General features: G+C 31.9%; 1 protein-coding gene across 3 annotated transcripts; it reads left to right on the forward strand.

Annotated features, from left to right (window-relative positions):
* The first annotated feature begins 10,143 nt into the window (after positions 1–10,143).
* On the forward strand, positions 10,144–14,076 carry LOC113702107 (probable 6-phosphogluconolactonase 4, chloroplastic). Of its 3 annotated transcripts, none has more exons than XM_027223100.2 (5): positions 10,144–10,347; positions 10,863–10,898; positions 11,388–11,806; positions 11,890–12,025; positions 13,401–14,076. In XM_027223100.2, the coding sequence occupies exons 3-5, from the start codon at positions 11,430–11,432 to the stop codon at positions 13,866–13,868; spliced, it is 981 nt and encodes a 326-aa protein (XP_027078901.1). In that variant the 5' UTR covers positions 10,144–10,347; positions 10,863–10,898; positions 11,388–11,429; the 3' UTR covers positions 13,869–14,076. The 3 variants fall into 3 exon arrangements, with proteins under 3 accessions (XP_027078901.1, XP_027078904.1, XP_027078902.1); XM_027223103.2 differs by having other exon boundaries at positions 10,153–10,347; positions 11,621–11,806; XM_027223101.2 differs by having other exon boundaries at positions 10,209–10,347; positions 11,567–11,806.
* Positions 14,077–15,424: the final 1,348 nt, after the last annotated feature.

Genomic DNA, 15,424 nt, shown 5'->3' on the forward strand with positions numbered 1-15,424 from the left:
AACCTCAAAATTCTGCATAAAGAGGCACGATCATAACAGGGGGAGAATTGAAAATTTTTCAACCATGCACTCCTTGAAGTTTATACTAGTTATGCACCATTAATCTACCAATTTTAGCACTAAATCAACATTAAATCCATCATCAAACATCATATCAGCCATCAACCCAAGAGTGGGAGTTCATAGAGCCCACATTCAAAATTTTTCAACAATAACAAGCCACCCACATGAATATCTAAACTCATAAGTGTAAATCAACTTCCATAGGCTAAGAATTTGAGGATTGATCGTCACTTACTTGTATTGGTGAACAAGACAGAATTTTCGGCCCCTCCTTACTTCAAAATGAACCGTGAAAAGCTCTCCCTTTTTAGCTAGATACAATCCCCAAGTGTTCAACTAGGTGTAGTTCAATTTTGGTTTGATTTGGTTGAAATTTGGTGCATGAATTTGGAGTAGAAAGTGATGGAGCAAGGCTGGTTCTTCTTTCCCTTGCTGTTCGGTTGTGATGAGGTGAGAAATAGAGAGTGTTGGCTGATGGTAAGGCTTCCATGAGAAGTTTAGCAATTGTGGGTTTCAAGTATACAAAAGTCAACTATCCATTAGTGCGCGTACGCGCGCGTTTTGTGCTCGATTCCTTTCGAATTTAGTGAAGAACTCTATAAATAGATTCAACATCAGAAGAAGAAGGCATCGAGGAAAAAATGAGTGAAATCCTTTGGTGCAAACCTCTCAACCCACTCTCAACTACTCTCAACTACTCTTGTATTCAAACTATTGTATAGCATTCTCCAAATAAAGTTTTAATAAGAAGATTCAAGGATTATACATTCATCAACTTCCGTTTGCAAAACAATAAATACTATTACTAAAGTACAACAACATATAAACTATATCAAAGAAGAGAAATCTTATCTAAAAATTGAAGAACAATTAAAAGAAGCTAAAATACAAAAAAGAATTTTAGAAATAGAAGAATTATTGCAAAAAGAAATTTGTGCAGACATTCCTAATGCTTTTTGGGATAGAAAACAACACATGATAGAATTACCATATGAAAAAGAATTTAATGAAAAGAATATTCCAACAAAGGCTAGACCAATACAAATGAATTCTGATTTATTAGAATTTTATAAAAAGGAAATAAAAACATTAATAGACAAAGGATTGATAACACCTTCAAAATCACCTTGGAGTTGTGCTGCATTTTATACAATGAATCAAGCTGAAAAAGAAAAAGGAGTTCTAAGATTAGTTATAAATTATAAACCATTAAATAAAGTTTTACAATGGATTAGGTATCCTATTCCTAATAAAAAAGATTTGCTTAATAGATTATTTAAGGCAAAAATATTTTCTAAATTTGATTTAAAATCAGGATATTGACAAATATTAATAACTCCAAAAGATAGATACAAAACAGCATTCACAACACCTTTTGGCCATTATGAATGGAAAGTAATGCCATTTGGATTAAAAAATGCACCATCAGAATTTCAAAATATAATGAATGATATTTTTAATCCTTACAGTTCATTCAGCATAGTGTATATAGATGACGTATTAATATTTTCTGAAACAATAGAACAACATTTTAAACATTTAAATATATTTTTAAAAACAGTTAAGAAAAATGGATTAGTAGTATCAGCACAAAAAATGAAACTATTCCAAACAAAAATAAGATTTCTAGGACACAATATATATCAAGGAACAATAAAACCAATTGATAGAGCTTTAGAATTTGCTACTAAATTTCCAGATGAAATAAAAGATAAAAATCAATTACAAAGATTTTTAGATTGTTTAAATTATATAGCAGATTTCTTTCCTAAATTAAGGCAAGAATGTTCTATATTATTTAATAGACTAAAGAAAAACCCAAAACCTTGGACAGAAGAACATACTCAGAAAATAAAATATTTAAAAGAAAAAATTGAATCATTACCATGTTTATGTTTACCACATCCTAAAGCATTCATGATAGTTGAAACAGATGCATCAGAATTAGGATATGGGGGTATATTAAAACAAAGGATAGAAGAATCAAAAGAAGAATTAGTTAGATTTCATTCAGGAACATGGTCTGCCCCTCAAAAGAATTATTCAACTATTAAAAAAGAAATTTTATCAATAGTCTTATACATATCAAAATTTCAAGATGATTTATATAATAAAAGATTTCTGATCAGAATAGATTGTAAATCTGCAAAAGAGATTTTACAAAAAGATATTCAAAACATAGTTTCAAAACAAATATTTGCTAGATGGCAAGCTATTTTATCTGTTTTCGATTTTGAAATAGAATTTATTAAAGGAGAAAACAATTCATTACCAGATTTTCTTACTAGAGAATTTTTACAAGGACATGGATCGTGAAATGATGGCACAAAGAACTGATCGAGAATATACAAATTATTTAAGAACCCAACGAGATTCTCCTAAACTTATAAACAAAGAAGCAATTCTCCAATCCAGAGGATATCAATATTTTATTCCAACCAGCAATGGAAGACAAAGCATTCCAGCCTATCAAATTTCCAAACATGATACAGTTTACATTCAGAGAAGCCCTCTGACAACCCTTACACCAAAAGAGAGAACTTTTCTTCTTCAAAGAGAAATTCAGAGAAACCTTATCAGAATTCAAGTTCTTCAAAGAGCTGGAAGAAATGAGCAAAATCCTCAATATGAAGAAATTCTTCAATATTACAAGGATTAAAATAAACAGTTATCTAATCAATTAAAAGATGTTATTTACTGATTTTGCAGGAATATGGATTCAAAAGCAGGAAATTTCAGGCCAAAAACTCCTCAGGATTATGAGATGAGTCTAACCCCTGTAACTCAAAATAGATTTCAAATTCTACAAGATTTTCCAGCATTAACTTAAAGTCAAGCTGCCTGTACTCCAACTTCCTCTCAAATTAGACCGATTCAGCAAATTCCAAAACCCTCAGAAAAATCTACTGAAAATACCTATTTCATAAAGCCATTCACTCAACATATCACTTTAACCAGATTTCAAGAAGTACCTTTGTATTCTACACTTAATCAAATTACTCAAAGAATCTTTCCTCAAAAATATTTTTGGCAACCTGATGATCCCTCAAAAAATTTGGATTATTATGAATTGATTCTTACAGATACCCAATATGTAGAAATATTCCCAATTCCAGACAAAAAGAATCCAAATATTATCAGTCATTCAAAATGTATAATAAAGAAAGTTTGTTCTCCCAATGAATGGACTTCTCTTTATTCAAAGAAATCATTCTCAGTCAGATTTATTCCAGATGGATTTACTTATCAAGATTAAAAAATGGCATGGTATCGTGCTTTTTTGTATCGACCCTTCAATCATTCGTGGTTCTTTACTTTCAAAGAAACTTACAGCAGAGAATTTTCAATTTGGTTCAATCACTGGTGAAAATGGTTTGGATCTCAATCAGAAATTTTACCTCCAAGTGTTCTACTCGGATTCCAGACCTATCTCAAAAAAGTAAAGGGGGAAGAATATACAAGGCCAATACTATTTCACATGGAGTTCAAAGTACCATGGATATTTTGTTGGAGTTTCAAAATCCAACAAGAATTAGAAAAACCTCTTCCAATGTCATTAGTCAGAGAATTCAAGATTAAATGGTGGACAGGATTTAATCAACAGTTTGGAGACCAATCAAACGTGATCAGATTCCTAACCACAGGGGACAAACTCAAATGGACGAATCAATCACCCACTACAACAACTATGCCAACCACTACAACGACTTTACCAACCACTCCAATAAAGAAAGAAAAAGAAAAAGTTGTCAATATGGTATCCGAAACCATTACAAATGACTTTTTGATGAAAAAGATGATGCATGCCCAAAGATGCTCAAAGAATATTTGGACTATCTTCAAAAGCAAGATAAGAATGAAGAAATCGACAAAATTGAGAAGTCAGCAGGATCATCCGAATCTACTTTCGATCCTTTCGGAGGACCATGCGGACAAGACCCAAATGACTTTTGAATAAAGATATCGGCCATATTTCAGAGAAAAAGCAAATGAAATTCAAATGAAGATGGAATACAAGCTCGAAGAACTCTATAAATAGATTCAACATCAGAAGAAGAAGGTATCGAGGAAAAAATGAGTGAAATCCTTTGGTGCAAACCTCTCAACCCACTCTCAACTACTCTTAACTACTCTTGTACTCAAACTATTGTATAGCATTCTCCAAATAAAGTTTTAATAAGAAGATTCAAGGATTATACATTCATCAGCTTCCGTTTGCAACTCAAAATTTTGTAAGTTCAATTATTTATGATCATTACAAGTTTTTATTGCCTGGGTAGAAGTGGTATCAGAGTCACACACACATAGCATGCATATTAAGACTTTAAATTACTGTTATCTTATTTGAATTACTCTCTATTTTGATTTGGCTAATTCATGCATTTATGTTTACATATTTTATTAAATTTTTACTGAAATCATTGGTAAGACTTTGAAGCCTTGTGAGACCGTTGGTAAGTCCAGGGTAGGATGTTCCCGCCATAGTGCTCAGTTGTTCCTGATTAGGTAAAACTTTAAATAAATATTAAACATGGCTGCATTTTTTAGACAATTAAAAATAGGATCTAATTCAAAACAAGATAATATAGTACAAAGTCATGAATATCATATGCCTATAAATAATTCAGATTGGACAATCCCAGAAGAAAGAATAGAACATATTTATAGAATAGGCCCGTTAGATTTCAAAACAGCTTTATCAGTTAAAACACATGAAGAAACAATATCTATTCAAGAAGAATATCAATCAATTCCATTACTAAATCATAGTACAATTCAAAAATATTTAAGTAAAGAATATCGATACATTCATATAGGTTTAATACAAATTGCAGTAAAACCTCTGTTCCATTTAGAAGTAGACGCTCCAATATATTTAGCATTAAGAGATACTAAAGTCAAAAGATATAAAACTTCTTTACTTTCTATGATTTAAACAAATGTATGTAATGGACCCATATATTTTAACTGTGTTCCAAACTTTTCAATAGATTTAACAGACCCACACATTCTAAATTCAGTAATATTAGATATTCACCTACAAGGAAATGAATTTAAAAAACATACAAAGAATTTTGCAGTAATATATAGAATATATTATAGACCCTTATCTTCTCATCTAAATCCTAAATTTATAATGACTCCAACTCTTAAAGAAGAAACAACTTTATTACAAGTAGATGCAGATAGACCTACAACTTATACTCCGAAAAGATTAAAATGAAATGAAATAACTATACCTAGTGAATTTGAAATAAAAAATCCACAAATAGCAAGAAATATAGAACAAATAACTGCAGAAAATATTATAGAAAAACCAGATGGAAATACTTTAATAAGATTTTCAAGAATTTCCTCATTAAGAGAAAGACCTGATTCAACTTATTCTTGGTTACCAGCAAGACATTCTAATTATGAAGCAATTGAAATAAATTTTCCTTTAGAAAGCACTTCAACTTTTAAATATAAAACTCCTGTTCCAGAAGTTATAAATCAAAATCAATCAGAATACTCTCCAACCCATTCACAAATGAAAGGAGAAATAAATGTAATAAACAAACCATATAAAATAAATCATAAATATTTACAAGAAGATTTTGAAGATGAAAAAAATACTGAAAAAAGAATTTGGTTCTTTCAATTAGACCCTAAGTATAAAGAAAAATTAATTATAGAATGGAAAAATGAATTAGAAAAGCAAAAATTTGATTTTCCTTTCTTTACTTGGTTATCATTCTATACTTCAAAATTAGGAATAAATGATATATTTCATACACCTCAAATTAATGTTCAAACTAATTTATATAAAAAATGGAAATTAAAAGATGATCAAATAATAACATCTATACATCCTCCATTACAAGAAGTAAAAATAAATATAGGTCAAGGAGATATTATAGTCTCACCTTTTAAAAAGGGTAGAGAAGCTGAATCAAGTACAAATAATACAATAAATTTAGAAGATATTAAAAAGATTTATCAACAAAATAATTATACAAATCAAATTCTTCACACAATATCTCAACATATGGAAGTATTAAATACAAAAATAGATACACTAAAGAAACCAGAATCTAAATTCCCTAATGATATTTCAGCACCACATTTCCAGCCTAGAAGTTTGACAAGAGAAAAAGAACAAGAGTTAATCCAAAATATAAATAATCAAAAAATAAATACTACAGACAATATATTAAATAGAATATCACAATCATTACAGAATTTATCTAAGCCTCAAACTCCTAAAATAAATACATTAGATCAAATAATAGAAGACAATTCATCTGAAGAGATAAATAATTCATCTGAAGAATCAATAAATTCAGAAATTGAAGAAAATATAATTTTACCAATAGAAAAACAATTTGAAGAAACCAAAGATAATCAAATAAATAAAATAAAAAGAAGAAGGATTTATAATAATAATAATAACAAAAATTGGAAAATGGTAAGTACAAAGAATTATTATCCAAAACCTAGCCCTCCAGATATTCAATATGAAGAAAGATCAAAATTTCGTACCACTAAATATGATGGAGACTCAATTTATGAATGGAATATAGATGGCAAAGCAGAATATGAAGTATTAAATAATTTACAAGAAATGGGAATGGCTAGATTAGCTTATAAAATAAAAAACATTCAAGAAAGAAATATTGCAACATTATTAGTTTCAAGATTTACTGGACAATTAAAAAATTGGTGGGATAATGCTTTAACATTTCAAGATAAATTATCAATATTAGATCATACACAAGAAATTGAAGATGATCAAGGAAATATTCAAATACAATCAAATGTTGCAGAATTTTAAATAGTAACAATAGTAATGTATTTCATAGGAAATCCAAAAGAAGAATTAAATTCTAATAAAATATTTTTAACAAATTTAAGATGTCCAACATTATCAGATTTTAGATGGTATAAAGATATGTTTTTAACCAATGTATTAAGAAGACCAGATTGCAATGCTTCATTCTGGAAAGAAAGATTCATAACAGGATTATCAAGTTTATTTTCACAAAGAATAATGGATAGTTTACAAAAGGAAATGGGAACAGATGTAATTTCATTTGAAAATATTACTTTTGGACAATTATTTGCTTTTGTGAAAAAAGAATGATTAATGTTATGCTCAGAATTAAAATTACAAATAAAATATGGTTCAAAAACAAAATATAAACATCATATACAAGCCATTAAAATCTCAAAATTCTGCATAAAGAGGCACGATCATAACAGGGGGAGAATTGGAAATTTTTCATCCATGCACTCCTTGAAGTTTATACTAGCTATGCACCATTAATCTACCAATTTTAGCACTAAATCAACATTAAATCCATCATCAAATATCATATCAGCCATCAACCCAAGAATGGGAGTTCATAGAGCCCACATTCAAAATTTTTCAACAATAACAAGCCACCCACATGAATATCTAAGCTCATAAGTGTAAATCAACTTCCATAGACTAAGAATTTGAGGATTGATCGTCACTTACTTGTATTGGTGAACAAGACAGAATTTTTGGCCCCTCCTTGCTTCAAAATGAACCGTGAAAAGCTCTCCCTTTTTAGCTAGATGCAATCCCCAAGTGTTCAACTAGGTGTAGTTCAATTTTGGTTTGATTTGGTTGAAATTTGGTGCATGAATTTGGAGTAGAAAGTGATGGAGCAAGGCTGGTTATTCTTTCCCTTGCTGTTCGGTTGTGATGAGGTGAGAAATAGAGAGTGTTGGCTGATGGTAAGGCTTCCATGAGAAGTTTAGCAATTGTGGGTTTCAAATATACAAAAGTCAACTATCCATTAGTGCGCGTACGCGCGCGTTTTGTGCTCGATTCCTTTCGAGTTTATTTCACTAGTTCACTAAACCTTTAATGCACTCATAATCATGTTAATATTATTTATTCTTAATTGTCCCAAAATAAGGGTTTAAAGTCCCTCAATTAAATTGCGCATGTAAAAACGCGTATCTCCAAATTAAGCGTGTTAAAGCGAAACTTCCAAGAAATTCTTATAACGATAGTACTAATAACTATCACTTAAGTATTTAAACATAGAATACCTATCTTAAGTCCATTATACGAGTCTCCAATTTTCCCAACTTATGGTATTTCCAAACCAGCTAAAATCCCAAATCCGTATTCACTATTTTCACTTAATGAGTTTCCAAAAATTAAATTTTTAAACGAGTCACTTTAAAAATATAACGATACTATAAATCCATATAATTAAGTCTAAAAAGGTTAGAAAATAATATTCAGGGCAATTGGCCAAATAAATAATTAAATGAGCTTGAATTAGGAGTTTAAAATAGATGAATTTTGTGAATCTTCACATGAGTCTTGTATTACTTCCTCAAATCTCCAATAAATTTGTATCAGCGCGTCTTTCGGAAAATTATCGACGCGCAAGCGGTATACACTTACTTAGAACTCATTCACCTTTAATTTCTCAATTAACTTTTCTTTATCTACTATTGATCATTCTTAATTCCCCAATATTAATACACTCCCGATCCAAATATAGCCTCGAAAACGTGTACTCATTGTTCCAAATGAAATGAAATTTCGAAAGGTGAATTTTCCAACAAAATGCTTTAAAATATAAAAGAGGCTTTGTTCCATATAAATGGATTTTTAAATGATCGAAATAAATAATTCGGAGAAAATGGGTAAATAAATATTTAAGTACACCTGTAATATTCGATAATAAGAAAATTTTCGGGTTCTCACAGAAATACCACAGAAGGTATCGATTAAACAATCGACCTTATATCTTCCTCTTGCAAATTCAAGAAAGTCCAAGTGATCAAAGTCCTTGAATTTTAAGGGGTTCTCCTCATCAAATAACTCTTTTGGGACTCTCACCTTCTCACGCATGAACGAGAACAGTCCAATACCGTATTTTTCTTCAGTTCCTCTAATGACAACTTTATGCAGCGGAGCATAAACTCGTCCATTGGTCCATGCCCTACCAGCCAAAATTATTTCTTCCGTTTGGATTAGTTGTTTTTGGGGGTGTTTTTGCAAAATTTTGCTGTAGCAGAGTTTTTAGATTATATTTTGAAATATTTTCAGAAAATATTTTGGGATATTTATTAGTAGAAGAGTTTCTAAAATATATTTTGAAATATTTTTTAAAATTTTAAATTAATTTTTAGATTACCTTTTAGAGTACTTTTTAAAAATCGGAATTATATTTGAAAAACTAGTTTTTGAAAAACACTCCCATTAGTCATTCAATCTTGATCGTTGCTTTATATAAAATTGAGAGATATAAAAAATTTTATATGACAGTGTATACATTAGCAGGTTTAGATACATGATATGACTAAGTTGTTTGAACCTAAATATGATATCTTTTTCTGTATCGTAAACATAATCACTTTTTTGTATCCATTAACTTCATTAGTATCAAGGATGGCCTTGAAGTTTTTGTCTACACGAGGATGAAGTATTCAACGAGAGGCATGAAAGGAAAATACGCATCATAGCCAAAGCCAAGGAGATTAGAAATGGTGTACTTTGATTTTTGTTGAAAGTTGAAACAAGTCTTTTGAATGGTTGAACATTTCTAATTTAAGTTTTTGATCACCAGTGACTCACATACACTATATCGTTTATGTATAAAAAGGTCATATTTTATTTTTTTAATGATAAAAATGAATATAGATTGGTCCGATACTACTTTTTTAGAGGAAAAAATGAATACGATTTGAATCAGTTCTTATTTTTTTAGAAACAAAAATAAACATGGATTGACTAATTTGTTTAACTACAAATTTATATGATCATGTGTGAGTCACGTGATGAATATCAAGATAAAAAATGATCGAACATTTTTGAGACCAAAATTTTACCAATTTTATTTTATAAAAAATGTAAAGGTATCATTTAAATGGAAAATTCATTTGGTAGAATGTAAGGAAAATTTTGAACGATTTTTCCTAAATTGTGAAATGCAAATTTGGTAATAGATTGCGAGGACTTTTGGCAAATAGCATATGTAGCATGCAAAATATGATTAGAATTTAATATTATTATACTGTCGTGGATGCTAGTTATCCTATGAAGTGAAAAATGTTGGAGACCTTTTCCGGTCATTTTACCTATCCTACTATTAACGTACCAGCTGGCAGCTGACCTACTCCACCACCCACCACCTGGGACGGCGACTGACGGCCGACGGCTCTAGTAGCCCGCCGGCGATCTACGAGCAAACAAAATCACAAGCCCAGAAGATATTTCTTCTCATCTTGGGCAGTCACTTATCCGGGCGAGAGGTTTTATTTTCTTTCTTCATTTTTTCGGCCTTTTTTCATTTCCATTTTGTTTCTTGCTATTTTTTTCTATCATCTCCCTGATGCTGAAAAAGACTCAATTTTTCGTCTTGAGCAGAATTAGTTGATGTCTATATATATTTTTGCTTTCATATTTTCTGTGCTTCATCTTTTAGTCATAATTTCATTTTTTTTTGCCATGCTTTAGAAAATGAATCCGAAGACATTTATAGAGAAAATATCTCCTTTTTTTTTGGGGGAGGGGGGGGGGGGAGTTCAATGGCTGTTGAAATTACAATTTTTGCATGTTAGAAATCCTGAAAATTGTTTAAATATGCTGATTTTGGTGTCTTTTATTCTTCATATATGTTTCTATTTGTGCTTCGCCTTGCTTTTGTCTCAGCATTCATCTACTTGTGCTGTAAATTGGTACTTTAATTTGGTTGGATTATTAAATTAATGAGTGTTTTAAATCTTGAGAGCTTGAACAAGGTTTATAGCAATTATATACTTTGCAGGTTTGGTGCATCGTTGACTTGCAGACTTTTTGAGAGGTACTGTTTTTTTATCTTCTTCATTCACTGGCTGTTTTGTTAGAAGAGTTTTTTATACATGTATTGCTGTAAAACTTTCTTGATAGACGGTGTGTGTGTAAGAAAGAGGTAATTTGGGAGCTTGTTTAGAAAGTTTTACGGATCAATTTTCCTAAAAGGGCAAAGCAAATGGAGCAAAAAAAAAATATATTTTTTTCATATTTATCTTTTGATTGTGCCATTTCTTTCTCTGTGAAAGTTCTTTCCTCACTTTAGATTTCTGCATTTATGGTACCATTTTTCCTGCTGCAACTTATTTTGTGTTTCTCAATATTGGTTTATCAATTGCTGGTTTTTGCTCCTCACATGTTTATTTTCTTTCTTTAATCCTCTACCATAGCTTCCTCGTTGCGTGTTATAGCTTCATAAAGAATCTGCTAAATTGACAAAAGAACTTCTTTCTATGAATCTTCATTCTCATAGTCTCCACAAACCACTATTACTTCGCAGTCTGCTTTCTCCGTGTATGAAACAATAAAGTCTGCGCTGCTGATGGCTTCTTGCTATCTTGTTCTTCCCCCTCCTGTGCGCACAATACCAAATTGTCTGACTTCATTCACGCGATCATTGCCTTCTGTTCAATTGGCTTGTCAACCTGTAGTATTTAAGCCCATTTCTTGCTCACTCAGACCAAAAGAAGAAGTATCTGTGACTAATTTGAATTTTAAGAAGCAACTCTGTAGAGCAAAGGCATCTATGGCTGGGGTTTCAGATGAGAAAACTCAAGGCAAAGTGCAAGTTTTTGACTCAGAGGAGGATCTGGCATTGGCACTAGCGAAATATGTTGCCCATCTCTCAAATCAATTTGTGAGAGAGAGAGGTGCTTTTACAGTTGTTCTATCCGGCGGTTCTCTTATCAAGTCTCTCAGGTGTCAAAGATATATTCTTTCTAATGTCGTAAAGCTGTTTTCTTTCCCCTTACTAAAATGTCTATTTGGTGCTTGAATGGCAGGAAATTAGTGGATGCGCCTCATATTGATTCAGTGGATTGGGCAAGATGGCATATTTTCTGGGTTGATGAAAGAGTAGTTCCTAAGGATCACCCTGATAGCAATTATTTACTCGCTCATAATGGCTTCTTGTCCAAGGTAAGCTTGATTTGAATGGTCAGTGTATTAGAGTGATCCTTGTAACTTTTGCTTGTGAAGACAAGTCATGTTTCATTACATGGTAACTGTCATTGATTGATGGATTTGTCATGTGAGCTGGATAAGTAAAACAACTATCTTTTTCTTGGATAAAGGAAAGCATTGACTGATATGGTAATTTAGCATAATAGAATAACCAGAGACCAGCACTTCACCTTCAATTCTTGCCCTGTGCTGGTCGCATTATAGTAAAATATATGTTATGCTTTTAACAAGTATATGAAACAGTATTGTCTAAAGAACTAGCTAGTTACAGATGTCTAGTCTTTGTTTATTTGCGACAATCAACATTGTTTTCATGGGCTTGGAATTGATTGGACCTTACAAGTTTTCTTGTATTTTAAAATGGCATGCCCACTTGGGAAGTCCAACCTGCAAAAATGTACCAAGTCATTTTCATTTCTAAACTGCCTACTTAGCATGAGCTGAGTTGCCAATGAAGTGCAGGGATAACTACTCCATCTCGATGTTGAATTTGAATTGATTGTTCAATATCAGATGACTTGTTGCAGTTTGGTTTCCATTTTCACTAACTCTACTCCTCGGGTTAGGGGGTGGAAAGGGGTGAATGATTGAAGTTATACCTTTTGCAAGAGGAGCTGTCTTGTTTTTAGGCCCATTCTTGATAGAGACTTTTGCTACTCCAGAGCATGTGAAAAGTTTATGGTACCATTTATCTCTGTTACTGTGAATTTAGCCAAAATCCTGTATCTACCCCTCTTCAGAAAGTTCATTAGTTGTGCATGTTGGTGCTCATTTGCAAGTTGAGACTGTGGGCTAACCTGCTTCTTATTACTTCACATGTCAAGCTATGTGGTCTTCACGGTTTTACTGCTTCAGTTAATTATCTCTTACTTTTGAGTATCTTTGGTTTTGCTTTAATTAGATAGCATACATAATTATATCCTCAGTAAGGAAATTCTCAAATTTTAAAATATCTAGTTTCAAGCAATAAGAGTAGTGGATGAAGTTTATCATTTTTCTTTTGGTCAGGGAGATTCCTCAATTCAAATTATCTTCTAAGGTAAGAGGAGAGAATTATTTTGCAGTACAGTGTTAGCTTATTGGTAATCCAACTGCAAAATTTAAACATAATATAGTTGTATGTCAGACAAGTGGTAATTCTTTGACAGTTCATTTCTTGTCGCTCATTCTTATGTCCTCCTCTTTCCCGATTCTCTCAATGATACCTTCTATTCTAGTATGATTAGTGACCTTGATTCTTGTATCTTAGTTGTGGAGGAGACCATCCATCTTTAAATCCACATACAATCTGCTTGAAAATTTGTTGAACATAGTGAAATCCTTTTCTCAGGTACCAATTCCTGCTGGCAATGTATATGCCATTAATGATGCATTGTCTGCTGAGGGTGCTGCAGATGACTATGAGACCTGCCTCAAGCATTTGGTACACAATAAGATAATAGAATTATCTGGCACCACTGGATTTCCAAAGTTTGATCTTATGCTTTTGGGCATGGGCCCAGATGGACATGTAGCATCTCTTTTCCCGGGGCATCCACTTGTTCAAGAAAGCAAGAAATGGGTTGCCTACATCAAGGACTCACCAAAACCTCCCCCAGAGAGGATAACTTTCTCATTCCCAGTGATAAACTCTTCTGCACATGTTGCACTTGTTGTGGCAGGAGCTGGTAAAGCTGATGTAATCCGTAAGGCACTGGGCAGTAATGATCAGAAATCTGATCTGCTTCCAGTGCAAATGGTTTCCCCTGAAGGGAACTTGGCTTGGTTTTTGGACAAGGATGCTGCTTCAAAGCTGTAATTCAGAGTTGCCTATGCCTGAGTTGTTTGATCAAGCGAGAAAATTCTTCAATAATCTTGCTCGCTACTTTGTAGATGTGCTGCAGAATTTGTAATCTTAGCATTGCTAATGGAGATATGTCTCTATTTACAGCCGGTAAGCGACTTTTGTCAGACTTAGTCATTGGAAGACACTGATAAATAAATGAAATCTGTAATTTTGTGTTGTATAGGTATCAAAGAAACCTGTTTGCAGTTAGTTTGTCTAATGCAAAGTCAAATGAATAATGGTTATTTATTTATACTGAGCAAAGAAAAAATGGCATGTGATCAAGTGATGTTTAAAAAAAAAAAAAACTTTTCGTCTACTAAGTTTTAATGTTCATTTACTTATTTTCCATAAAAGATGCAAGAATTTCTAATCCTATAGGCAACTAGGCAGTAATAAGCTTCTCTCGGGGGAGATGGATTTGCAACGAAAGATAGGTTTAACAATTTGATTCATAAATGTAATGTGGAACTCAAAGTTGGTACGTGTATATGAAAAAATTCCTAAGCTCTTGTCCATAGCTATACGGCATGGATCTTGATTAACTCAATCACAAACACAAGTTGATTTAGTTGGTAAGGATCAGCGGACACTCGCGCTGCGAGGGCTGTTGGGGCGGGGGCATCCTCTCCCGTTAAAAAATAGGGCAAGGAATATAGCCCTATCCCATCTCCCATTTGAAAAAAAATTAAATAAAAACACACACACACACACACATATATTATAATTTAATTAGTTATAAATTTATAATAATGACATTATTAGTTGTAAGTATTATATAATGTATATTAGTATATATAATATAATTAATATTATCAATTATACTAATAATTCTACATGTATACTAATAAAAATTATTAATTAGTTATGCTAAATTTATTAAAACATTTATACTAAATTTCTAATTACACTTAATGCAATACATTTATTAATACATTTACACTTAACACTTCTATTGGCCCACTCAGGGCAGGGGCAGGGGAAGTAGTGGACAGCAGGGAGGGGGAAATGATATGTTCGAATCTCGCTGTTGATATAAGAGTTATGTTAACGGGTGATTTGTAAGGTCCTTATAAGCTCCCTATGATTTTATAGGCATATTTTGATCTATAGTGATAATCAGAGTTAAGACCGTCCAAACTTTTTCCAACGAACAAAAAAAGAGACTAAACTCAGTCTATACTGAGAGCGTATGAAATTTAACTGCTAATGGGATTGATATGCTGGAATCCTACACAACAGAAAACATTTGGTCACATCCTCTTATTCTTGTAACTCAACGCATACTTCCTCAATTTGAATTGCTGTGTACACTAGAGATTCTCCCATTGAATAGCAACTTTTTGTTTTTTTTTTTCAGTCTAAACTTTTGCAGGAAATTGACTCTTTCTCTATTGATTAAGATACTTTAAGATTCATTCATTCGGCATTTCCTAAGAAACTTCAACACGATCAATGTGCTGCAAGTCTTCATGTCTTCCCTTGCAAAATTGCATAGATAGAGATCAAGAATTCAATTCTGTAAAGGT

The sequence above is a fragment of the Coffea arabica genome, chromosome 7e (genome assembly GCF_036785885.1).
Source record: "Coffea arabica cultivar ET-39 chromosome 7e, Coffea Arabica ET-39 HiFi, whole genome shotgun sequence".
NCBI classification, from domain to species: Eukaryota; Viridiplantae; Streptophyta; class Magnoliopsida; order Gentianales; family Rubiaceae; genus Coffea; species Coffea arabica.